A 27,500-nucleotide genomic window follows, 5' to 3' on the forward strand; every position below is an offset into this window, starting at 1 on the left:
ATATACTATATATATATAGATATATATATATATATATATATATATATGTATGTATGTATATATATCGTAATTCAATTAAATAGCTCCTGTTCTCTCTTAATGAAGAATATTTTGCTCGTCCATAGATATGCAAACATGGGATCTTAACTAGATTGTGACTCAAGGGTTTTCAAGGATCGTTACCTAGGACTAATATTTCTAGGGGGTCAGTATCTTTCTGATATTTGCAGTCTTTTGTTTATGTTTTTTACGGTACCCAACGGGCTTGTACTAAACCTGCGGCAAAGGTAGATACATACCCGGTTAAAATCCTTCAGGGTCACTAGCTAGGAAAGATCCCCGACTGTACAAATAAGTAGAAAGCTATGATGGAATTCTGAATCTGCAGTATATATATATATATATATATATATATATATATATATATATAAACACGAATTAGCCACACTTTCGAACGTCGCATAACTGACTAGGGTGAACGTGATGGTTATGACAGAACAAAACAAAGCAAACTCAACGGCGATGACTGCATTTCCTGGATTAGACCAATTCACTAAATGACTGATTTGCATATTCACTATCCGTGCGTCTGTTTTGCCTTAAAAAAAATATGTATCTAATTGCCGTATAAAAAGGTGTCCAAAGTTGTTCTTCTTTTCCTGGTTGACTATGATGCCCAGTTCCAGACAGAACTGAAGTAGACGATCCCTAAGTTCTTGAGATAAGTGACGTCATGAAAACTGGAAAGATAAGGCTTGACATGTTAACGAATAGAAAGGAAACGATCTTTACATATTATTGTAGATAAGAGAGAAATGTCTAAAAAAATAATGGATTTTGTTGTATATGTATATACACATACATATATATATACATTATATATATATACATATACACATACAACCGCCAGCCATTTTTCGTGAACCATTGTACAGAGTAATCAGTTACAACCCTCCCGAAAAGAGGGAGGGTTGTAACTGATTACTCTGTAAGACTGGGTCACGAAAAACGGCAGGCGGTTATATATGTATGTATGTATATATGAATGTAAATACACACACACACACACACACACATATATATATATATATAATTATATATATATATATATATATGAGAGAGAGAGAGAGAGAGAGAGAGAGAGAGAGAGAGAGAGAGAGAGAGAGAGAGAGAGAGATTCATTATTTTTTTTTTTTTAGACATTATTATCTACAATATTCTGTAAAGTCCGTTTCATTTCTATTCATTAACATGACAAGCCTTATCTTTCCAGTTTTCATGACGCCACTTATCTCAATAACTTTGTTTATCCTCTCAGAGTATATAGTACCCATACCAGTACCAGGTTTGGAGCCATTCTTTTCCAGCTCGATATTTGTTAGTTTTTCACAGGTAACGACCTGCATTTTACGAATAATATGGCTTCTTATTACCGAGCTAAAATAATCGTACGCACATTTCTAGACTGGTGACTTGACAAAGCTATAGAATATTAAACGTTTCACTAAAGCACAAAATGTTCCCTAATAGGCAAGTGAAACTCCATGTTCGTGTCAAATAGTTGTTACCTTTTCCAAGTAAACTTAGTAATGTTTCTTAAGATTGCCAAACTTGCCTGCGCTTCAGTTCATCAATTATTGCCAATACCATTGCAATTGATAAAATTAAAGATATTGCTATTAACACAACTGCTACCAATAAAAATATATAATAATAATGTCCGACACTTTCATAGAACCATTACAAAAAGGGGCATGATTCAGTAGGCAAAGCCCTCCACTGGAGCCTGTGCAAGAAACACCAGCTACCTTGCAGTAGTAAGTGGTACGAGCACCAACCTGAGGAGTGATAGAAAACGATCAGGCAAAGATCATCTAGGACTATGGTATCAGAACAGATAGGTGATACGTGCAAATAGACCAGACGCGACTTTGATTGACAAAACCAATTAGTATCACTCATCGATGTCGCAATAATGGAGCACCAGAGTAGATGAGAAAGAGAGAAAGTAAAGACCTAAAAACAGAAAAATGGATATGGGATGAGCCAGTGGAAATTGTACCCATAATCATAGGAATGGAATACATAATTTAAGCCGAAGGCCAAGCACTGGGACCTATGAGGTCATTCAGCGATGAAAGGAAAAAGAGAGCTGAAGGGTTTGAAGGGTGTAACAGGAGGAAAACCTCGCAGTTGCACTATGGAACAATGTTAGAGGGTGAAAAGGAAGAAGGAAGAAAGAGAACATAAACGGAGGTACAGTAAAATGAATGAATGGGGGTGCAGCTAGGGGCCGAGGGGGTGCTGCAAAGATCCTTAAGTAATACCTACAGTGCACCACATGAGGTGCACCGACAGTACTACACCCACCCCCCCTACGGGGCATAATCATAGGGTCACTAGGCACGATCCTAGATCCCTGAAAAGGAACCTGGAAAAAATTAGATGCTGAAGTAGCTCCAGGACTCATGCAAAAATGTGTTCCTGGAAACAGCGCACATAGTAAGAAAAGTGATGGATTCCTAAGGAGGCAGGATGCAAACCGGAATCCCACACTATAAAACCAGTCGAATAGCACGACTTTGATCATAATAATAATAATAATAATAATAATAATAATAATAATAATAATAATAATAATCGCGCCCAGCAACGGGGCCAGATCTTCGTAATCGCCAAAACAACAAAAGGATTGCCGAGAGTTACGGAGCCAACAAACTCGCAAAAGCAACAACAATCCATAAAATACTCAATACCTCATAATTCTTTAGTCCCCCCAAAAAATCAATTTTCCGTTGTCACTGCCCAGGAACAATATTAGTAGAATCATTTTCATATAGTTTTTTTTTTTTTATAGTCACAATAATTATGACTGGCTTAAATCATTTCTAAATCCATCGTTCATGGCAATTAAACGCAAGGCACTTGAAGTGGATGAACTTGTTTGTTCTGAATTTAAAGGTGAAAGAATATATTTTTTAAATCTTGATGGGCTTCCATATCCAGGTTAAACATGTCCCAAGAAGAAGGCAAAGTAAAGGTACTTGAACGAGAAGCCCATTAACGCCATGAAATGCAACTACAGTAGTAAGTTTTTCCTAAAATTCTCATATTAAATTCTGGACGCCTAGTGTGACCCCCAACCTGACCCCTAGGGCTCCTGTTTTATAACTTCTGAGCCTACAAAGCAAGAGGATGACCGCAAATTAATCTGATAAATTGTAGTCCTTGTGTTCCGGAGAAAATGTTGACATTTTTTTTAATAGAATTTCCTACGCAAAACATTGGATCCTTATCGTGGCTAAGTCTAGGCTCTAAGCCCAGGGGGCTGCATTTACATTACGGTGAAAGCTTTTGCGCATTTTAGTACATTCTGGCTCAGTAAATCTAGGAATATTTTTTTACACCTGCCTCCAACCACCCCCCCCCCCCACAATATTCCCTTTTCAATAGTTTGGGAGAAATTATTTATTAGTTCTGAATAAGAGGTCGAACATGTGAATAATTTCCGCAGGACATGCAACATACATGCATACTATATACATTCCTGAAACAGATGCAAGACAGCCTTCACATGACAATCTCGCTTGAGTTTTTAGTTTCGGAAAATTAAAGAAACAAAAACATGAAAATGTTAAATCTTACAATTTAATGTTCTCTTCAGTTTGATTACGTATTATGTATATTATATTAATATTTCTTTTATTCTCATTCTGTATCTACCTATCATAGAGACCAACTTCTGCAATGCATCGTACTAAAACAACTAGACAACAGCTACTACTGAAGTCCTAATTTTAATTCAACAGAACAAAGTCCTAAGCCAAGCAGGAGAATAAGAGTTAAATATAAAATGAGGTGTGTGTGTGTGTAGGGGGAGGGGGGGGGGGGGGGGCGACAGGGTTGAATCGTAGGTAAGAATTTCAATATGAAACTTTTGGGAACTTTCAAAATTAAGAAAATGTTATAAACATCGAAAAAGCCGCAGTGACACTAATTCTAAGAATGGGATATGTATTTCTTGTTTTTAAACTCACTGTCCCCAATACTTCACGGAGAGAGAGAGAGAGAGAGAGAGAGACGAGAGAGAGAGAGAGAGAGAGAGAGAGAGAGAGAGAGAGAGAATTCCTCCATTGGGAATATTTTGGATGTTCCCAAGGCTTATATGCTTAGCGCCAGAGTTACGTCGATCTACTGCATCCAGTAATTTCAGAGCATTTGAAATGCTTCGTAAAGGAGCTATCCCTTTCCCCTTACTTCTCATTGTGGTATTTTTGACATGTGATTCACTTCCAAGAATTTACAAAAGCCAATGGCTTAACTCCTGTGCTCTTTTCTGATATTTCCAAATAAATTGCTGTCATCTGATCACATACGTATTGAAATATACATTAAAAATAAAAATTTAATCTTGAGCTCCCACATTTCGGAAGGGGGGGCGGTTATGAGTTAATTATTGATGTTACTCATAACTCATCTTACTCTAATGTAACACGGGTGTCGCTGCTTAGCCGGGGATTATGCCTAGAGCTCCCGCCATCGTCTGCAGTGCAACCATTACCACCCGACCCCAGTTTCGGGGTAATAACAATGCTGTTCTTCTTCAACTATACATCATTTACCTGGACTGCATTACCCTGATTGTATATTTGGCATATTTCCTAGCCTTCTATTTCCTTCCCGGCTACACTGGAATCACAAGATACAAAAATTTTCACGTCGGAATCAAACTTCGAATGCTTGTTATACAATTGTCTTCCGGGATTAACATACTGTGATTTCAATATGTATTTAGTTCATAACATTCCCCGAAGTACAATTGCTTGAAATATTATTTGTTTGCCGTGTGTGAATTATGTACGGTTTTCTTCTCTATTCCATTCTTTACTAGACGCAACTCAATCTGTTTTGCTGGTAAATGCTTTAATCTAAATTATCAATCAATTTACCAGCCAATATATCTATTTATAATGGTACTTCTATTACAGGCACTTTAATCCGGTAAATATATCAAACGAATTTACCAAATCTGCGTATTCCTGACAAAGAAAAAAATGAATGAACATTCCATGCCGGCAAAATGCACCTAAATAATGTAGACACATCATGAGAATACGTCTGTGCTTCAAATCGTTAACCTGATGCCCACGGTGGGTATGCTGGTGGGACCTCTGTTGACCGAACTGACCGTACTAATCTTCGCCGACCTGGGCTGTTTACTTCGCTGACGTTCTTCCGAAACGCATTAGAGCTAAAATAATGACTTTTCTGAGATTACCTTTGGTAGGAAGGCAAAATAGGACTGCTGTATGGTCGGTCTACTCTAGCTATCCTCAAGCCGTGCGGGGAAAAACGAAACTTGACCACGTGAAATTATAACGATTACTTTCTCAAGAAAGCATTTTCCACAGCGGAAAAGTCAAGGTTTTATAATTGATCAACACCACAGTTTACCTATTTAAGTATTTGTAACAATGGTCTCTCGCACCCAACACTGCAATAGCGTTAAAAATCGATATGCTAAAAAAAACAAACTGCTTTTAACATGAAACATAATAATATAATATATATATATATATATTATATATATATATAATATATAATATATATACCTATATATTATATATATATTATACATTATATATATATATATATATATATATATATATATATATATATAAATATATATATATATATATATATATATATATATATATATAAAACGCTGTAAATGAGATACCAGCATTCCACATTTAAGGCCCACAACCAGTATCCATTTCCATGTCCATTTACGATATAAATTTAATAATGAAAATTAATATGTACTAAATCGCTAAGCGCATGAAGCAACTAAAAGGAATTAAACGTAGCCCGTGTGTGAGAGCCCGATAAAGGATGAAATATCAGGATAGGAGGTAGTCAATCTAGGAGGGAAAAATTGTTGATGGTCGTGACAGCAACAATAACAACAACAAAATGCCCAAGGCTAAAATAATGACGATGATGATGATTACACGGTCCTGCAAGAAGTGAAGTGTCAAGCGCTGAATATGATGAGTCACTTCCAAAAGAGACACCCGAGGGTTGTCTAAGATTGCAAGAAGTAGAAGGGGAGAGGAGGTGCAGGAGGAGGAGGAGGAGGAGGAGGAGGAGGAGGAGGGTGGAGGACGACGACGACGAGTTGAATGAACGAGAAAAACTGGCAAGGAACAGATCGGATGACAGCCACACGCGAGTATTTGCAGGAAGCAGGGCTTGTAGTGACAAGTTTGATCAATCGCTGGGAAACATCAAAAGCGTGGAAACCAAATTCTGGCCGACGCCAAAAACATGATCTAAAATGCTTTGATAACAAATGAAAAGAGGGACTGGGAAAGAAAAAGCTAAGTCATCCTGGGTGAGCTTCCCCTCCACGTTGCAACCAAGTAGTACAATAGTACACACGCGTATCTATCTATATACATACACACTCACTCACACACACAAACCTTTCTTGGCCAGTTCGTAGAGGTTAGCCTGCAGCAGCAGCTTGCTCCAACCTCCATTCGCTGACCCCCACCTTAGCGACCACCTTGCTGCATAGCACCTCTCCATAAAAACACCAGTGTCCGATAAGTGCACCATGGTCGCCTGGTTCCCCTTCTGCTCCGATATGGGTTTCCTCCGAGGAATAAATCGTCCACATAAGTAACAGGCGACGAAGTAAGCTTCCGGAATACTCAAGCAGTCTCAGGGCACACACACTTCAAGCCACCGGACACTACAGTTCTCTGTCTGCCACCGCCATCAGAAGCAGTGGTGTGTGTGTGTGTGTGCGTGTGCGCGCCAGTGGTGACTGGTGATTTAGCTACACACATGCACGCGTCCAGAGTGAGAGAGAAACCTTAACCCCACGGTCCTATCTCTCTTTCTCTCTCTCGGCCCCTTCCTAGAACTCCTGCCCCAGACACCTCCTCCGTCTTCCCCCACTCGTTGGCAGCTCTCGCCAGAGAAGAGACTAAAAACGATGTACTTTCCCTCAAACATCCTATATCCAAGACGTAGAGTAACGCTTTCAGTGATCTTATCGGAGACATAAGACAACGCGTGCGAACTTGGGTTCCGTGTCATCTTTTACAAAGAATAATTTACAACAAAGTAGTCAGGACGATTGCGATTCACAGATCACTGCACCGACTGCTCAAACAATCGTGGAAACAACCAAGTCGAAGGAGGGACGATCAAGACTGAACCACCATTCTATGACCATTAAAAAACTTGGGTTGGTATGGCGGTGGGCTAAACAATATGTATTCTCATTATTACGGTTTTCTTAACAGGGTTAGACATACACGTATATATATATATATATATATATATATATATATATATATATATATATATACATTAAATATATATATATATATATTTATATATATATATATATATATATAATTTATATCTCCCCCAAAGTTATGAAAGTGTACTTAAACCCCTCCAGTTCTCAGGAAGTCTTTTTGAGCAAGGCTGATATCTCCACGCAATTGTCTACTGTGGCTGCAATGCACCACAACCGACTGATGGCCAGGTACAAAGTTCATGGCTTTCGTTTACATGATCAAAATTGGTTATTTGCACCGGTAACCCCACTCCCCCAGCGGTGAGCAAAGCATTCAGCAAATAAGTTAGGGCGACCCATATTTATATATATATATATATATATATATATCTATATATATATCTATATATATATATATATATATTTATTATAAAACTGCATTATAATATATATATATATATATATATATATATATATATATATATATATATTTATTATAAAACTACATTATCCTGTCTTCAGGGCAACCACCGTGTTTATGACCAGTGTTGATGCAGTTTCTAAAAAAATATCTGGTATTTGTGTTCACTTTGCTATATATATATATATATATATATATATATATATATATATATATATATATATATATATATATATATATATATATATATGTGTGTGTGTGTGTGTGTGTGTGTGTGTGCGTGCGTGTTCAAACCGTTTCTGATTATCAGAAGCTTCTACACTTACATTCACTCTTAAAATATCTTTTCAAGAAGTTAATATTTAATACAGAAGTTAAGAGGATACTTTCAGTCCTGTCTAGAAGAATAATTAACCTATAAAAGTGTAAAAAAAATTACTTTACGGGAGAAAATCATGAAAAACCATTTCTTTGGAGAATTAAAAAAACAAAGTGTCGTTGAAAAATCCATGGACTATAACGACAAGCTGGTCATAGTGAGAGTGGTACAGAACGCTTAAGTCTTTAATGAGCAAAATGACATTTTCTAATAATTACATAAATCAAAGACTGGTTACGCCTGAGGAGATTTGTAAACTGGCTGTCTATCAATTTCATTGCTAGAAGCCTATGTCAGTTACAATATCAGGTTTTTTCCTTTCCATATTATCTTAATATCGGCCTACTGCTACCACCGTAACGGACGTTAACAGGTATAATTCCCCTGATTTAATTCCAGTAATAAACTCCCTTAGGGATTTGTTATTTCTTCAGCAAAGTCTAAGGAAACGATTACTTCATAAAGATCGTGACATGATGACTATTTGGACCGGCAGATCAAGGTCTTATGGCAATCAAATGTATTTGATTTTTTTACATTGCACAGAAAGCCAAATGATAAAGACAGTTATTGGTTTTAAACTGCTAAAATACGGGAAAAACACATTTGTAACACGGTCCATACAATGATACTAAAGCAATATCATGATAATATTAAAATATCCTTTAATTAATCATATGTCGGTAAAATGCATATTATTTTGAGTTCATGTAGACTTAATGTGAGACAAAAGAAAAGCACGAAACTCATCAAAACATGAGCATCATACTATAATCATCAGTCGCAATTATTATTATTATTATTATTATTATTATTATTATTATTATTATTATTATTATTATTTACTAAATCCCAAAACAATACCAGTTAAAGTTATGCTGAAATGAAAGATTGCAAGGCATTCCTGATAAAAAATTTTTAACATCCAAAATAAAGCGTTTCAGTAATGTAATCAATCCAACCCACTTCTTGAGAGTACAATATCATTGGATTGTTTCTTGATTTGCAACTTCATGGCCATCTAGTTTAGAATATTCACTCATTGATAATAATAATAATAATAATAATAATAATAATAATAATAATAATAAAGTGACATACAGGATGCAGATAAAGACACAGTAAGCCCAGCTGCCACATACTAAGCAAGCATGGTTGAGTAAGTGTCATTTCCGCTGGTTCCCTCCCCAGCAGCTGCGAGGGAAGACGCTTCGAGGACGGAGTCAGGTCACCTTTGCGGCACTGCTATTATCTCAGTTGCCCTGTCTCTCTACCCTTCTCGCATTTCCCTTCGAGGAAACTTTAGGGGCGACAGAAACCACGGAAAGGGACTAAACAGTTTCCTCAACCACATGTAATGATGGACTAAGCATCATTTTGTTCTGTTAGCAGCAAGGCGGCTATGGTTCATGACAAATAATACATATAGGTGTATATATAAATAAATATATAAATATATATATATATATATATATATATATATATATATATATATATATGATGTGGTAAGAATTCCATTCCATCGCCTACATGAAAAGAAAAAGACAGTAGTCTCTGAAATTTAGTACTTTTCTATATTTTGGCGTTTTTATGGGCTCCAATAACAGCTACGTATATATACATAAGTAACTGCAAAGAAATGGTAGTTCCGTTGGACAATCCCATTGAGATCCAGCTGGACAGGGCAAGGGTCTAGCAATCTTATGTTGATATATAGATGCTTGATTCGAAACGGGAGGATAACATCTGGAGACACTCCTTATATTTTGTGTGTTTCTCAAACTTTCTGCCAAATTTGTAGCCAGTAAGCGCCGGAAGTGTCTCCAGAGCACAAGAGACCCGGGCTGGCATCCAGCAAGGAGGGCATCCCGCAAAACAGGATATGGTAGGTTGCAGCTGGCGCGTGCCCCGTCTCTATTTCCTCACCATTCCGACTTGAGCATGTGACGGTGAGAACCACACTACTGCGGACAACGTCTCCGTGAATTATTCGTTTTTATTACCCGATCAAGAAAAATGATGGTGATAATATTGTAATTTTGTTTTTATTTGAATCAAACATGTATGTCGACTGATTACATTGTTTGAATTTGTAACATAACGCGTGACATGACTACAGCGACATACACAAAATATAAAATGATTTTTTCTCCCATTACACCAACCACATTTGATATCCAAATAGTAGTATACCATTTATGGGATAAGGAATATCTTGTTCCCGCATCCACCTAAATAATTAAAATACCGTCAGCGAAAAGATATCAATATCCAGATTTAGTTATATAGATACTAATAAATAACAAGTATGTATCCTTAATATGGTTAAACATGACATGGGATCATAAAAACAGTTTCAAATGAATAAAAAGGATCACGGAGCTTTTCTACTGCCGAGTAGAGGATAAACCATATTACGGCATAAGTTTATTAAATTTTGGCCCTTCAATAACCAAGAAAAGGGAGCCCAAGGTGCTTCTCATTTCCAAATGTTGGCTTTTCGAAGCATTTACAGATCACTCGACCTAGATCCTGGATAGGTTCTTCCGAGCTCTCAAGGGTTTTTGGGCGATTAAACACTTCATACTACATACGTAGCCTATATCCTAGATCGCTTCGTACACTGATGTCTCTTCAACCAGATGACCACAAAGATTTACCTTCCGAAAGAGTTCCTATATAATAATAATAATAATAATAATAATAATAATAATAATAATAATAATAATAATAATAATAATAATCTGCAAAACACATGGACCAGTCGTAAATGGTGTAAAAATAAAACAGAAAGGCATTTATAGGGAAAAAAAAAACCGGTTCGGACGGCGGTTAAGATGAATTACCCACTAAGAACTTTTAATGGCCACCAGGCTAAGGGAAGAGGTTATGTCAGCCGTGGATTTCCTGTGCGAAGGACAACCAAAGGCTCAGCTTGAAGTAATAACAGGAAACTGCCATTTATACAGGTAAACAATTTTAAGGCGGAAAGTTCCTATAATCCTCGGTAATTATCAGTATGAAAATGGCCGCCAAGTTGCTCTTATTATTACTGTTATTCCTAAAAACGAAACTCTTACTTTTTTATAAGTAACCATTTATCAAATATTAGCATAACTGTCATTTCTGTCTCGACGGAAAAATGACCGCAGATAACAATGGCACAGTCACCAACCCCAAACTTGATCAATCACGCGTCCTGGCACTTGCTATACGACCCAGTCTTCTGCTTCGGCCTTGAGTCTAGTTCGTGTTTGATATAGAGTTCCATGACCACCAAACTATTTCACAGCCATTTCTGTAAATTATCAACTCATTTGCATATTTGAGTATCACATTTTTTCCTAATTAATCTTGGTCATTATGTACCTGAGAAAGATTAATCATGTCTCTAGTTTCTCAGAGAGAGAGAGAGAGAGAGAGAGAGAGAGAGAGAGAGAGAGAGAGAGAGAGAGAGAGAGAGAGAGAGAGAGAGAGAGATTTTGTAATTCTCATTTATTAAAACATAAGCACAATACACTCTCCAATCCTTTATCAGAACATAACGATAATACATAATCACGTTGCTTGAAGAACACTGTTTAAATAGCATATTTGCTAAGGTCGATTTTTTTTAAAGAAATGACGAAACTGCATCTTTACTTGAAGGCAGCAATGTTTTCCTTACTTTGCAAAATAAAGAGACATTAATTAAGAGGTGGCATGTTTCCGCATGAAGAAAATAAATAAATATCTTCATCTTCGCTTACTCCACACAAACCAGCAAGGACTTCGAAAAATGATCTAGCCATTTTTTCCCTCTCACCTGCGCCCTTTTCTTTAATGCCTCCGTCTCCCTCCTCTCGTTACAAGGCTTTTAACCACAAGAGCATATCAAATATATTTTCCGTTACGCAGAATTCTAAATCAATTACATAGGTTCATGATTGATACAGTTTTTTTATGCAATAACAAGAAACGGAATCAGATTTTCTATCAACATGGCATCTCATTTTGGCGCTGTTGCCAATATTTCAAACAGCTCAAAGTGCGTTTAAATCCACGGATAAGTCGCTCAGCTTCTCTCCAGGGGCCACTTTCAGTGGTCAGTGTATATGTCTGGAGGCATTTTTCCTTTCAACAAATATCTTGATTTCTTAATATCGTAGGCACAGAATAAATTGGTGAGCAAGGAAATGTGAAATAAAACATAACAGAGTAAGTTTGACGAGAGAGAAAATAAACAATCGTATACAGACAGATCTCTCTCTCTCTCTCTCTCTCTCTCTCTCTCTCTCTCTCTCTCTCTCTCTCTCTCTCTTAATAGATAGGAAACAATGACTGAATATTACTTGAATACGATATAGCAAAGTTTTGACCTGACCGAAATGTGGAGTGACTTTGACACCGACTTCCAAGTCATTCCTGGTCATCTCACAGCCTTGGATAGACATCAACTTCACAGACGAGAAAAGGAAATGGCATACAAAATAAATAGGTATTTTCTAGAGGAAAAGGCGAATGGAGGGCCTATGTTGTCCCATGAAAAAGCTCTCGCCCGGACAGCTGTAAGATTTAGAGAGAGAGAGAGAGAGAGAGAGAGAGAGAGAGAGAGAGAGAGAGAGAGAGAGAGAGAGAGAGCAGGGCCGAATAGGAAGGAGATTTAAGTACCTAGGAATGAAAAGCCCCTATGCTCTTATAACAAAATTTAATCGGGATCTTCTCAGACACTTAAAATATTATTTGTAAACGCCAACAAGAAATCATTTTAAACTCCAACAGGAAATCAGGGCACTCAACTAGGAAGGTAAATGACTCCATGTCAACGAACTTAGAAGTAATATTTCAAATCTGGCGCAAGTTCTACTTTTGCACACCTCGCGAAATAAACTGACAACAATCTGCTGCCACTTGCTGATTTCAGACAATGCAGTGGAGTAAGTTATTTGCTGACTCGGCCTCAGCCGCAGGTCATATCAATAAGTGGCTTAGTTTAAGGAGTAGACGACAACGGCGTTTATGAATGCTGCTTTGTGTCAGGAGGCGCCTCATTTTATGAAATGTCTCTTCGTTATCAATTTGCAAATGCTAGATTCATCACGTCCGCTTCATAGATTCAAATTTTGTAGAACAGTTTTGCATGCGATATACCTATATACGTATAAAATAATGATAGTCTTAATATGAAAACTGATACTGAAGAGGTATTTGACAAAATACAGTTGAGATAAAAAGAAAAAAAAAGGAAGTATTTATCAGCATACCTTATGAACATGACTAGGTAGTTCGACATATCTAAATGTCAAACAGACAATGAAACAACCGCGAAAGCTAACGGACAGACATTCCTCAGAAATTCGTGTTTTGCTAAGACTCACGTGCTGAGTGAGGGATTTTGCGAACAAAGACATATCAACAGTATAGACGTAAGTACCTGTATAAAAGTATGAAAGTATGATTACATTTAGATATAACTGTATGGAAAATACACAAAGAAAATATATTAAATTACTGCTTTATATAAACACACACACATATATATAGGTATAAATAAAGGTTTTTGCCACGGAGGTAAAAATGAAAGGCGAAAGCGCCAAGAACTTTCGGTCTAGTACGACCCTTTACTTAGGCACTACTCTCTCGCCTTTCATTTTTTCCTAAGTGGCAAAAACCTTTATTTATACATAGCATCACGTTTTATATACTTCGTGATCAAGTTATTCATATATACGTGTATATATACATATAACAGGACAGTTTTAAAAAATATCATCGTAAACAATAAAACGAGAATGTTTTGTTGACACTGCACAATGCTAACAGTAGTGCCCACTTAAAATAATCTGTGCAATTAATACTCGTTGTGACTACTTATTACCAGGTGAGATCATAACTAATTATCTATGAGTGCTGAAACAGACGACACATGCTGCTGCATTATATGACCTGCGTACGAAACACTACATACTTACTCTCTTGTTGTCATGCATTGTGGATGTATTAAAGTCAGAAATATTGCTGAACTGCTGATGCACAGTGATGGCAGTATTCAAGTGAAGTTTATCAAGATAATGGGAGCCATGTTTATAGTTAGCGTCAAATTTCATTATGTCTACTACTGTATTTACTATACGCTTAGATAAAAGTGGAAGCCAAGATGAAGAAGAAGGAGGAGGAGGAGAGAGAGAGAGAGAGAGAGAGAGAGAGAGAGAGAGAGAGAGAGAGAGAGGACAGTCTCTTCCACCCGCAACCACACATGGCTCAAACAGACGCAATAATTAAGAAAATTATAGATCTTCGACCATCCTCCCACCTCACCAAGACACGGCACGAATGCCGTTCGAAAAGAGAGAGAGAGAGAGAGAGAGAGAGAGAGAGAGAGAGAGAGAGAGAGAGAGCTATTTCCTAATCTTGTATTATTAAGATCTCATGAAAATATACCGGTAGCCTCACAAGAATAATACATAAAATAATATATTTTCCTAGTTGTATATATATACGTCAAAATTACGGTGAATTCTAACCTTCTGAAGGAAATAAATTTGGAGGGCTGTGGTTGAACTTTCCAACTGTTGTTCCTGATAAAAATTCTTTATTTAAATGTAATCTAATCATTTGCTTTTCGACTTTCACGGCGAAAAGACGTTATAGCAAATAGTTTCATACCTGCCTCCTTCGATGCAAGACGCTATATTCATATCAATTTACACAAAAGTAAAATTGCGAATACTCCAACATAATTTTGATGATAACAGTTTTGCCCTTCTTAACTGGAGGGCGGTGACATGGAGAAGGGCAATTAATCAATGCAACATTACTTTTCAGCTAATGAAGTTAGTAAACTGGTTCCTAAATTGTTTTACAAATAAAAAGGGACACCGATAACATGGAAACAAAAGATTAAGCTTGTTGACGGAGATGATTCTCGAGGGAATAAGATTAGAATATTTCCTTGAGTCAAGTTTAGAATTATGTTCATGAGGTAGTATACTAATGATATTCGCAGATTTGAGGGAAATACAAAGGCAAAGAGCATAAAATTATGTGGAATTAGATTAAAAAATGCAGGGAAAAGAATTGTAGAGCAGAAATTTTAGTGCAGATAGGAAAGAAACCCCTTCTCAGTTTAAACCAACTTCGGTGAAATTATCTGCGACTCATTAAAAGATTTCAACTTAAGAAGATTTTCTGAGATCAGAGTCATAAGATTCAAACTTTGAGAGGAAAAAACACCACACTTTATCTCGAGGCCCTGAATCTTTTCATAAGAAAATAAAATACTTGAAGATATTTCTGAGAAGCCAAGGAAATGTAACATTAAAGTAAATGGGGCATCTATTTTTCATTGTATACATTCATATATTTAAGAAAACGTTCAACGTTAAAAATGAGAGAGAGAGAGAGAGAGAGAGAGAGAGAGAGAGAGAGAGAGAGAGAGAGAGAGAGAGAGAGATATGCTTCCATTTCCCATTACTCTAGCTTCAAACTACCATAAAGTTTGCTATTTTAGAAAACTATATCATAACGATATCAGAAACAATGCCATATATAAATCTACCATGCGATTGCGGGCCAACTACTATGTTCTAATTCGAAATTTCTTTATTTCTGTTCTGCAATTTTTTTTATTAATTTTACACTGAATGCTATAACTTAATGGTTTACATACGAAAAAATCTAAATTTATTAAAATTACCATATACGAACTTCTACAACAAAACAGAAGCTTAACGATTTGGCAATGTTCTTCCATGTTGTTCAAACATGTGCTCTTCAAAGCCGAACTGATCTGCCTGATTCACAATCCCTCTTAAGAGAATGTGTTGTGAGGGGGCGGGGGGCGTGACGCCAGAATTTACGGCATATTCGCCTTGAAATTCCAAAGCCTCTGTTGAGCACTTCCTTTTTCCTCGTTTTTTATGTAAGTGGTATTTTAAATGAACCTAAAAAAAGCGCATCTTCCAAAATTCATATTTTTACTGAAGCGTGTAGTACCGTTCTAGACAAAGAAGGCGTTGCATCTAAAACAAAAGATATATTGAAAGACAAAAAAAGAATTGAATACAGCGAAAGGACTACACAGTGATGATGCAACTGAAAGCGAGAGAGGAAAACAAGCGGAGGCAGATACAGGAAGAGGACTTACCCCCAAGGGTGATGATAGAGCGACATCTAAAAGTAAGAAAGTTGGAAGGAGTCGTGGGCCACACAGGCAAGTGGTGAGGGGCTAAGTCTAGAAGTAGAGTGGAGGGAAGAACAAACAGTAAATGAAAGAGGCGAACCGACCGACTCTTCAGCTTAAACACTAGTTAAAAGATTTCCACATCCGAACACTGACTTCTATTGACACTTAACTAAAGTAAAAACTAAGCTCTCAAACACACATTCCCATCCCGTGACTACTGCCTAGTCATTGACACTAAACTTGCCTCTCATTACCCTGCACACAAAGCGCTATACAATGCTAAAGTGATGCTTCATATTATTCTATAACAGCTGACGCACATTCCATTCGGCTACCACAAATGAAGCCCCCAAATTAACACTTTTCGATGAAAGGAATTTTTATTAGAAATAAAAGTTCACGAAACTTTACGCAACATTTCATTGCAGTTCTTTCCGAATGTCAAGTGTTAGCTCACAAATACTCCATGAAACCTTATCAACTACCCTGGGTATTCTGGTGTAAAAGAGGAACTTCAAAAGTGACAGTTGAGGAGAACTAATGCCATAAAATTAACTTTCCTTACATCAGTCATTAATTACCTTAACAATAAGCTTTAAAAAGATAAATTTTAGACGTCTTAAATGTATCAAAACTACATTTTCCACTGCGACTTGCCATTCATGAATTACTGATCCCATGAAACCGCAATTTAAATGATCTTAAAAAAAAATGAAAACGAACAATGTGCAAATTCACGAGCGCCCACCCAACCCAGCACATGGGGCCAGATCAAAGCATTCAAACATTTCGGTTTCTACTCCTAAACTATATTTATTCCGTCTAGACTAAGCATCTCACAAACTTCTTCAACAGGTGATGATGCATACAGGGTAACATGTACATCTAAAGCATGTAGGTAGTAGAGGGAGGAAGAGGGACTTACGACATTATAACAGTCAAGTCTGCACTTCCACATGCGTGATTCTTACTTACAAATCAGGGTACTAAGACGAAGTGTTCAAATAGGTAGGTTTCACACAAGTGTATTCTTACTTACGTAACCCAAAGATTTAATGACTACATACCTGCAAAAGAAAGAAATGTTTGAAGATTAATTCTCTCAATGTAAAATCTCGAAATTATACAATCTCATGTGATTAACTGCACCAATTAATTTAGTTTTAATAACAAATTTAAATAAGTAAATTAATTTTCACCTTGGCTACAGATAGCTGTAAAATTAATAAATCATTATCAAACTTGCTATATGGAAAAAAAAACGTTATCTTCCTAAACTACGTAACATATATCACATGATTCAAATATAGCGAAGGGTTCAAGACCATTCAGTTACGAAAACAAGAAGGCTGTCCTTTAGCATGATGAGAAAAAGAGAAGGAATTGACGGCATTTCTACCACTTAACTTCAATAGTTGAAAAATAATTATGGATAAAATTATACAAACACACTTTAACCTTTATTTTGATAATATAGCAACAACATAAGTGAAAAATTTCCTAGGTACAAAAACTGACCGGTTTCTCGTTATATACGTGTGTATATATATATATATATCATATATATATATATATATATATATATATATATATATATGTATACATGTATGTAAAATTCACATACATACATACAAACACACACACACACACACACACACATATATATATATAGTCATATCACTTTTCCGTGATTCATATACATATATCGACCTACAATGTCCTTTAATATATATATATATATATATATATATATATATATATATATATATTATATATATAATATATATTATATATATATAAGCATTGTCAGGATTAGGCTTAATAGTTGTGGCAACAGCAACTGTTTCTTATGAAGGAAGACATGAGTTCTGGACTTTCTTTTCGTTATAGATTTAGAAAAAATTAAAACTAACTATACGAAAGAGGTAAAAAGGAAAAATTTCTCTCGAACGCTACAAAAAAAAAAAAAATTAGCCCAATTACCGAGTACTACCGAAGGGAGAAGTCTTCGAGATAGCCGTAAGCGCGCATGCGCACACACACACGAACACACATACATAACATTTTCCCATCTGGATTTCATCCACTCCCACTTATCTTTATAGGGTTCTGCGGGATGTGCAGAGAGAAGAGAGAGAGAGAGAGAGAGAGAGAGAGAGAGAGAGAGACTGTGAGCCAAGGGATGAAGCAAGGCGTGGTGGATGAAGGAGAGAGAGGGTGGGTAGGGGAAGAGGGCAAAACAAAGGTTGCTAGAACCCAATTATACCTCTTGACCCCTGAGGGCGTGACCTGTCAATTGACCCGTAACGCCAAAATATTAATGACACCGCAACGAATGATGTCAGACATTGCGCTTTCTTAATTTGGTTTCATTCATGCTTTTCATATAAAAGCGGCTCATATCTTGAATATCATTATATGCAAAGTGAGGCAAATTAAGTTCCGAACTCTTATCTTGTCTCTATATTCCATATTCAGGCAAATTACCGATCACAGTCTTCTGAGCCTTTTCATTAACATTAACGATATGAATTAAGATTAGTCATATATGAGAAGTGTGCAAGATATTGATGTACAAGACATTTTCTCATTCTCATTACATTCAGTTGCTGTATATTTATGTATATGTATATTATATATATATATATATATATATATATATATATATATATATGTGTGTGTGTGTGTGTGTGTGTGTGTGTGTGTGTGTGTGTGTGTGTATGTGTGTGCGTGAATAAAAGAAGTAAGTTAAAAGCAATAAACATTAGAAACAACCTAGAAATTAAACAAAACTAATGATGAGAAAGGAAATAAGCATCTGGATTGATAGCGAGTGAGAAAATACCCCCAAAATTACCGCAGTTTTTATTTTTAGTATTTACTTCTTAGAATGGTAGATTTCACGTCACATAATAGATGGGTACCAATTTGGTAAAATTCACGATCTTTCGTCGCATGAGTAATACCATTAAAACATCATCATCATTCATCACAATGATCTACTTTGTCTATCAAAAGAAACGGAGGCTCAAAGATGCACGAATCCCTTTAAATGTTTCTCAAGTCGTATCCACAGGACTCATCCGTAAGGTAGAGTTGCCTAATGGCTGTTACCTTGGCATTTGAAGGCTATTATTTTCCCACAAATTTGGAAGGGGCCGCGTAGAGCACCGCTTCCATCTCCCAGGACAGCCAACTACAGGGATTACGACAGTCATAGAATGTAAGCGTGGACTGTTTCATATAAATGTATGTTTTATAAATTAACGATTTTCATTAATAAAACGATATTGCTCATAAATCTGAGACAAACCTAAATTCTGCAGAGCAATAGCAATATTGTATCACTAAGCCTTTTTCATTATACGAGGAAAAAATATATTACCAGACAGAACTATGAGTTCCGAAAAAAAAAATCTTCACCGAGAGAGAGAGAGAGAGAGAGAGAGAGAGAGAGAGAGAGATAGGTGAGAAAGAGGGGTGCCGAAATTAAGTCTATGCTTGACGCAGACCCGTGGCCATTTGAGGTGCAAGACAACGAAAGAGCGATCAAGTATCTAAACGTAGACCACATAAACCAAATTTAAAATAATTTTTCCAAAAACAAGAATTATACATACATACATACATATATGTATATAAAATATATATGTATGTATATACCTATATATATATTATACATAATATATATATATATATGTATATATATATATAGATATATATATATATATATATATATATATATATTATATAATATATCTATATATATTATATTATAAATTATATATAACAGTTCGGCCATTTTTGAATAACAAGCGGAATGAGCACATTAGCGGGCATATGCTTCCTTTTGTAGCCTGGGTACGTATGGGTAACAATTTCATAGACTTTATACAGTGCTTAACATTAGAGGGAACTCTTAGTGACTCTATCAGTGACAGCGTTCCCTATTTAATTAGTCATTATAAGAGAAGCATTTGTACCCACATACACAAACTGCGCTCGTGTGTGTAAACTGTAAGAATAACAGAACGACAGATTCTCTAATGTTGTGTGTGTCAGAGAGAGAGAGAGAGAGAGAGAGAGAGAGAGAGAGAGAGAGAGAGAGAGAATGGCGTGGGATACACCTTCATCCCAATGACCTATGACCCTACCACTAGGGTCTCGAAGTTTACAATCCACACATAGCGACTTTACCACGAATATAGCAATTTTTCCATAATCAAATGAAAGAAAAATAAATTGAATGAACAGACTGCATACTGACGCTTATTACCATTCGTAAACATTGAAAGTAACGTAACATACGATTATGACCTCAGTGATAAGTCAAAAATATACTCACATAGGCAACCAATAAACGATCCTCTCTTAACAAACAACTAAGTGAATCCCTTACAGCACAACTTTATTAAACAGACCAAATATATACACACACACATATATATATGTATGTATGTATGTATATATATATGTATATATAATATTGTATGTAGTATGTATGTATATATATATATATATATATATATATTATATATATATATATATGTATGTATGTATATATCCACACACACAAACTGTAAGTCGAGAATAAAATGCATGCTTTGTTACAGACTTTGTATAATGACTCTCTCGATCAATTATCCGTTGTCACTTTGGCAGGGCTTAGAGTAAATTAAGCGTAAACTTATGCTAATTCTGATCATTATTCTTGGAGCTTTGTTGTCTACTTGTCAATCAAAGCAGAGGACTGTCCTTACATTACTCTCTTGGCGTTACCGAGGACGGGAAAATGTCAACGTATGATCCTGTCACCTAATTCTTAAAAATAAAACCGATGTTGGACTTCGACCCGCCATATTACATACACACTGCTAACAGACAGGTTTCTTCATGATTTCACAAGCTCATAAAGCATACCGGTCTACAAGAAAGCCATCATGAGAAAAATCCAAACCTTCTGATCCTTCTACTCATGCCCTACAGTTTCAACTGATGAGTGCATCTCTTACATTCTGCCATTACTTTATTTCAAGCACTATTAAAAAGATTTTCTGTCAAAACCCTCTTCCCCTTTCAAGTGTTCTGTTTTGTCACACTTTTTCAAGTAAAGAGCTTCCATACACTTTTCCGGGAATGTTTAGCAATGTCTTGCGCTTTCTTATACTTTCTTCCTTCGCAATAGTGATTCAATTACTTTTATAATGCATTCTTTCGTAACTTTCTTAATTCGTTAAGACACAGCTTGCACATCTTCAGCAGCCGTCTTCCCATTCCTCAACATTCTATTGCCTTCCTAACAACTTCCAACATTTACTTCTACAACCAGTGCCAGATTTGTCGTTATTCCCCTCAATTTACATGATCCAGTTTTTCCCATGTTATATATGTCCTTTATGATGAAGAACAGATGAAGGTAACAGTTCAACAGGGATTTCACTATTTCATCAGATTTAACTCTCCGTCACTTGCCTTGGCATAAAATTGTCGCAAAAATTCAGGTGGAGGAGACCTATGCACAGATACATACAAGAACAAACTTTATACCTGACAGGTGCTCTGCTCTATTGCTATTTTGAAGAAAAATACGCCGGCCTTTTCAAATTGCTTTATGCAACGAGATGAATCATAAGTATATGAACAATTATCCATAAAATTACAACTATTGTTGCTGTGAAATAAGTAAGGCACTTGAGTTACAATGACTATGAAATTTACCCTAATAAATCTTAACCACAAACGCAATCTATGCTGAGCAATAGCGGTAGTGAAAAACTGACGGACACCGAATACTGTCACTAATATATCAGTAGTAGGTACAAATTGAAGTAAGGTTATTACTTTTAATCTCAAATGTGAACTAATCCTCGCAAAGAAAAAGAAATGAAATGGTTAAATTTGTTAAGAAAAAAAAAAAAAAGGTACAAAAACTTGAGCCTAGGCTCAAAGTGAGTGGTAAAATGCGTCACGAAGTCATTCCACAATTAGGCTCACACGGGACTCTCATATATAAAAGGGACCACAACCGATGCCATCACAAGGATTCTATGGACCTTTCACTTTCTGAAGAAGATCTCGGTTCGTGTGAGAGCCAGATGCGCGAAGAGATAAAGCAGCATCAAATTAGTTAAACAGAAAGTGTTTGTGCACATACGAGTACTACTCACATGTACACTGCTGTTTGTGTCGCAATGCCATTTGATAGAAGACAAAACACTTCTTTCACAAGACGAAAAGGGAATGGCAACACAATAGCTGTTTTGTCACATAACACTATTATTAACACGGGGGGAGGGGTGAGGGTGGGGTTGATACAGACTTCCTTAGACGTGACGAGCGAGACAATCTTCCCTTCAGACATTTTGCCTACCTCACTTTTGATGCATTGGCGCATCAAAATTGAGATTAATTTGAAAGCATACAGGATCCAAATGACAGCTCAGGGCTCGTCTATTCCCAGTGCGATTTTTATACTGACTCCAAACTGATTTATAGACATTTGGCAAAATGCCAAGCACTGGGGCAACTAAGGCCATCCAGCACTAAAACGGAAATTGAAAGTGAAAAGGTTTGGAAGGTGCAACAGGACGAAAACCTCGGAGTTACACTATGAATCAATTTTTACGAGAGGGTAGACCTTAAGATGGAAGAAAGAGAATATGAATGGAAGTACAGTAAAAGGAATGTACGGACTCCAAAGGACATTTGGAACAAGTGAATAAACGGCCGACAAAAATGATATTAATCCATGTCCTAAAGTTTTTCTTTCTGTACTTTTTTACTTGTCATTACCCTGTTTGTTTGTTTTCCTGTTTTGAACGTATCTTAATTTATTTCAAATATTAGTTCCTACTGAAAAAGAAACCCACAAAATCACTTTGTAACTTGTTTACTTCTAAGTATTTACATTTAGTTTTAGTAAAACTAAATGTAAATATTTAGAAGTAAACAAGTTACAAAGTGATTTTGTGGGTTTCTTTTTCAATCTTCAGAAGAAAACTGAAAGAAGTTTTTGTTTGGTTCATTAGTTCCTATGTTAATTTTTCTCTGAGTCTTTCAACATCTCTGGGAAGTTCGAGAAGGACTCCAAGGAAACTTGAACGCCACGACTGTGAAGATGTTGTGGGACCTTCAAGCTTTCAAATATATGACCATACTAGATTTCTCAGTGGAACTTCACTATTAATAATATTAATAATAATGATAATTCTAGTCCAAATTCACAATCTTAATCGCAATGTTAACAAAGATTTAAAGGTGTAAACTGACGCAAAGCATTCCATTCACTTCAAGGGGAATGTTCTGATCTTTCAATGACAGGGAACCTCAAAAGACCATCAACCACTTTCACTCATTACGAGGATTAAACATCTCTCGTGAAACATTTGTTCTCATTCGTTACAGGGCTTGCCCAATGTAGGGGAAGTGAGGGGGAGAGGGATAGGCATATACAGGACGGGGGATGAGATTAACGATAGATGGGGGTAGGATGCGGGGGGGGGGGGGGGGGGGAGATTTGGGATGCGGATGGAAGAAATTAAAAAGTGATAGTGGCAACCATTACCTAAATTACCGTGAAACCAAAATTCGAAGCCGCAAACCACCTCCAGACAAGGCTACATCGGCCTTCAAATCCATCATCAGTCAGCAAGTTAGCTAAATGCTAGGGCGAAATGTTGAAGAGTTCATAATGAATTCTTATCACCAGATATTTGTTATTAATGAGATAATATACAGTACATGAAGTCATCATTTCTTCGAACCGAAATAGAAATCAGACAGATATTTTGTTCGTGACAAGAGAACCACTCACATTCATGTAGACACAAAAAGCATAGAAAATTTTGCACAAAACGGGTCATAATTCATTCGAGTAAAGTCTGTTATTTCTACTTTACGTCGTCCACAGTCTACACTCACATGATGCAAGTGAGAGCAATTCTTGGAGTGGGGAAGGTGGCCGAGGCTGAACCCAACGTAAAATGATGATGGGTCCCAAGCCTTTTAAGGTATGACATTTGTACAAGTCAGAGAGGATTTCAGCCATGTGAATACTTAATGGTCGAGAGAAAGAGAGAAATTCTATGAGCGAGGACCCTTTAAAATCAGCCTAAAACATAAGATTTGGATAAGTCCAGCTTTATCATTCTGGAAGCAACACAAGTGCATTCAAAGTAGTGAAGAGGTTCTCTTAATGAAAATCCTCAAAACAATATAAGCAACACCAATCAAACTCCAAAACGTTAAATATGATATTAAATCATGATTATTATTCATAAAACTGTGTTTGGCTGAATGATACGACCTGTCTAGGATCTGCAACAGTGGAAACTACACAATGCCCGGATGCAAGGATCCAACAACGGGTTCATTAAAAAGAAAAAAACAAGGAAAGAAAAAAGAAAAATGCCCGCTCCGAGACACGTGCTCTCCATTCAGCAGCACGCGCCCCGACGTCTACACCTGCCTGGCAAGGCAAGGGTGCAAACTGAATACAATCGCTCAACCGGATACGAAAGGCTTCGAGGCAGATGTTTGGGAGATGTACGAGACGGAGCGGCGGGCTTTGGGGCGATTATGGTTGACGCTGGATGAAAAGCGGGGGAAGGGAAGCAGGTGGGGTAGGAAAATGGTGCTGGAAAGGCCAACGGTTACATACACTGTCCTTGGTATGGCGACTTTTTTTTTTTTTTCTATGTTGAAAGAGAAGATAGAAGACAAAACGTTGCTCGTTACAACCTCCGTAACCAACTTCCCTTGCAGATGTGTCGCTACAGGCGAGATAAAATGGTATGAACACTATCGCATTCATTCGATTCAAGTATGGCTGGTTATTTTCAATTACATCAATATGAGTCGAAGAATCTATGCGACGTTAACGTATCCTATCAGAAAAAATGAATAAAAATCAAGGTCACATGATATATAAATTTTTAAATATATGCGACTGCAACAATGCTTGAATAATAATAATGAAAATAATCAGAAAGGTTCATTTACCCCTTATTTTAAGAGGAAAAACTAATAAAACTAAGAATGAAAAAACAAATATCCAACTCAATTCCTGCGTACTGCACTAATTTACAAGATAAAATTTACCGAGAGCTATAATAGTGGGAATAACAGTGGGAATGGAATAACATCGGCCCTTTAACATTCCCACTATAATAGCATCGGTCCCTTGTCAAAGCGAGGGTGTCTCTGTAGACAGTGTTGAAAGCAAACATGATCCATGCGTGCAGTCTAACCATCCTCACAGAAGATCCCTTGCATGATCACATCTGCTTCATCTACAAACCTTATTCAAGCTAAGTGACTTAGTTACTACTCTATCACTTCCGGCTTCTTAATTTACTCTCATTTACTTCTCTAGTATTTATCCCTACCAGTCTACTAAAGTTTCTAGTGCATCAGAGGGACAAGTCTGACAAATCGTTGGCAAGACACACGGAAGCAGAATTTTAAATTATGGTGCAATATGGATGGAAATCTCCGTCAACTATTTTCTCCTGTTTCCGCACACAATATTGTTCGCTAATAGTCCCTGGCACACAATAATATTGTTTCCTATTCTCAGTAAAATAAAAATTACAGTATTAACTTCAGAGTATCAACGTGTTAGTAAGAATATAACTTGAGTGAAAATTTTAATTTAATTCAATTAATTAATAGCGTTCACATCATCTGGTATAAATCTCAGGCTCCATAGTAAGAACTTTATGCCTGTATGTCCATTAATCTCCTTGTCAAGCCACAACACAAAAATATGGGACCACTGGAAGAGTCAGTCAACGTAAGAATGATAAAGCTGTACATTTCAACATGACTTAGCCTCTGCATTAATGGGAAACTCAAACAGGAAAATGGAAATGATTTAGCAAGGTGGAAAATTTGTTACGATTCCCATTCATTTGTTTAAGTCCTCAAGTATGTCTGAAATACAATATACAAGATGTGTTAGAATGTTTATCAGGTGGATAGTTTAACTGTAAATATAATTCTTTTTAGCTTGATTCCACTGGCGGCAGAGATCCAGTTTTAAGGTCTCCACATTAGCATGGTCCTCATACCTGTACTTCTAAAGATATGGTGAATACGTTTACATTAATCTATTTCTTCTGTTCTTTCTCACTCTCTGTTTTTCATTTGTCCTATTATGCGATGGAAGGATAGGGGAAGGAATAAGTATTTATTCTTACAAAATGCTTCGTTACTCTGTCCTAATTTTTATAACATTTGCTGTATAATTCAGTTGATTTTCATTTCTCTCATTCTATGAGAGAGAGAGAGAGAGAGAGAGAGAGAGAGAGAGAGAGAGAGAGAGAGAGAGAGAGAGAATTTGTATATGGATATTATCCTCATCTTCATAGTAATTGCTGAATCATGTGAAGCGTTAAAAAATGCATTTAATTATCGTATCAATTTTTAGTAATGAAGTGAAGTGAAGGCTTTGGTTCGTAACTTTGAATAAAAAATTATTAAAAGGTATGAGGTGAAGAAACGTGGTAGAGGCTGGTCATATTCATCACAGATAACAGGAGAAAGTGACAGAATCGTGACAATGAGGAACAAGATCGCCTGAAAAGGCCTTCCCAAAATAGGCAACGCAGCAGACATTGACCAAATCTACAGCAAGAGCAAAGAAGCTCTGGAATATGTAAGACGAAAATACACCCTACGGACGGAATGTTATGCTACTGTGTATCACAATTATAACAATATGAAAATCGGCCACCGAGTACGGTTGAAAGTTATGACTCCTGAGAAGCGCTTGAAAACTCGGCTTTTCCATAACGAGAAAAACATCATAATTCTAGCAAGTCAGAACAACTTATCAGTGTGTTACTAGAAACAACACTCGACTTAGTAAATCTCTTACCTAAATCACTCGTACGCTATACCCAACCTTCTAATAGTTTAAGAATTCCAAATAACCTCGACTCCCTTGAACACATCCCCCCCGGGACCTGGTGTTCTATATAAGATCAATCGAGGACTACCTTTGATTTTCTGGCACCATAAGAAGACTAATGGCAATTCTGCGGAGTGTATAAATTGTTAAGGCATATAATAATCATCAATAAATTACGTATTGTATCAACACAACAAGCAAGATCCTGTGGTTGAAATTCATGTAACCTACTATTTTTTTCCATTTTAATGGGATGTTGCAAAAAAAGGTCAACTGGGATCTATGATCAAGCTCTCTTGGCTCATC

General features: G+C 36.5%; 1 protein-coding gene across 9 annotated transcripts in view; it reads right to left on the minus strand.

Annotated features, from left to right (window-relative positions):
* Positions 1 to 27,500, minus strand: part of LOC135223606 (ankyrin repeat and fibronectin type-III domain-containing protein 1-like) — a 682,119-nt gene that overhangs the window by 75,102 nt on the left and 579,517 nt on the right. For 7 of the 9 annotated variants that reach the window (XM_064262185.1, XM_064262189.1, XM_064262193.1 and 4 more), the window contains one exon: positions 16,244 to 16,330. The exons of 1 other annotated variant lie outside the window; for it this stretch is intronic. In XM_064262185.1, the coding sequence (XP_064118255.1) occupies positions 16,244 to 16,330 (87 nt within the window). Of the gene's footprint in view, positions 1 to 6,488; positions 6,900 to 16,243; positions 16,331 to 27,500 lie in introns of those variants that run through there. One more of the 9 variants, XM_064262195.1, reaches the window with a different exon arrangement.

This window comes from Macrobrachium nipponense, chromosome 10 (assembly GCF_015104395.2).
Source record: "Macrobrachium nipponense isolate FS-2020 chromosome 10, ASM1510439v2, whole genome shotgun sequence".
Taxonomy (NCBI): domain Eukaryota; kingdom Metazoa; phylum Arthropoda; class Malacostraca; order Decapoda; family Palaemonidae; genus Macrobrachium; species Macrobrachium nipponense.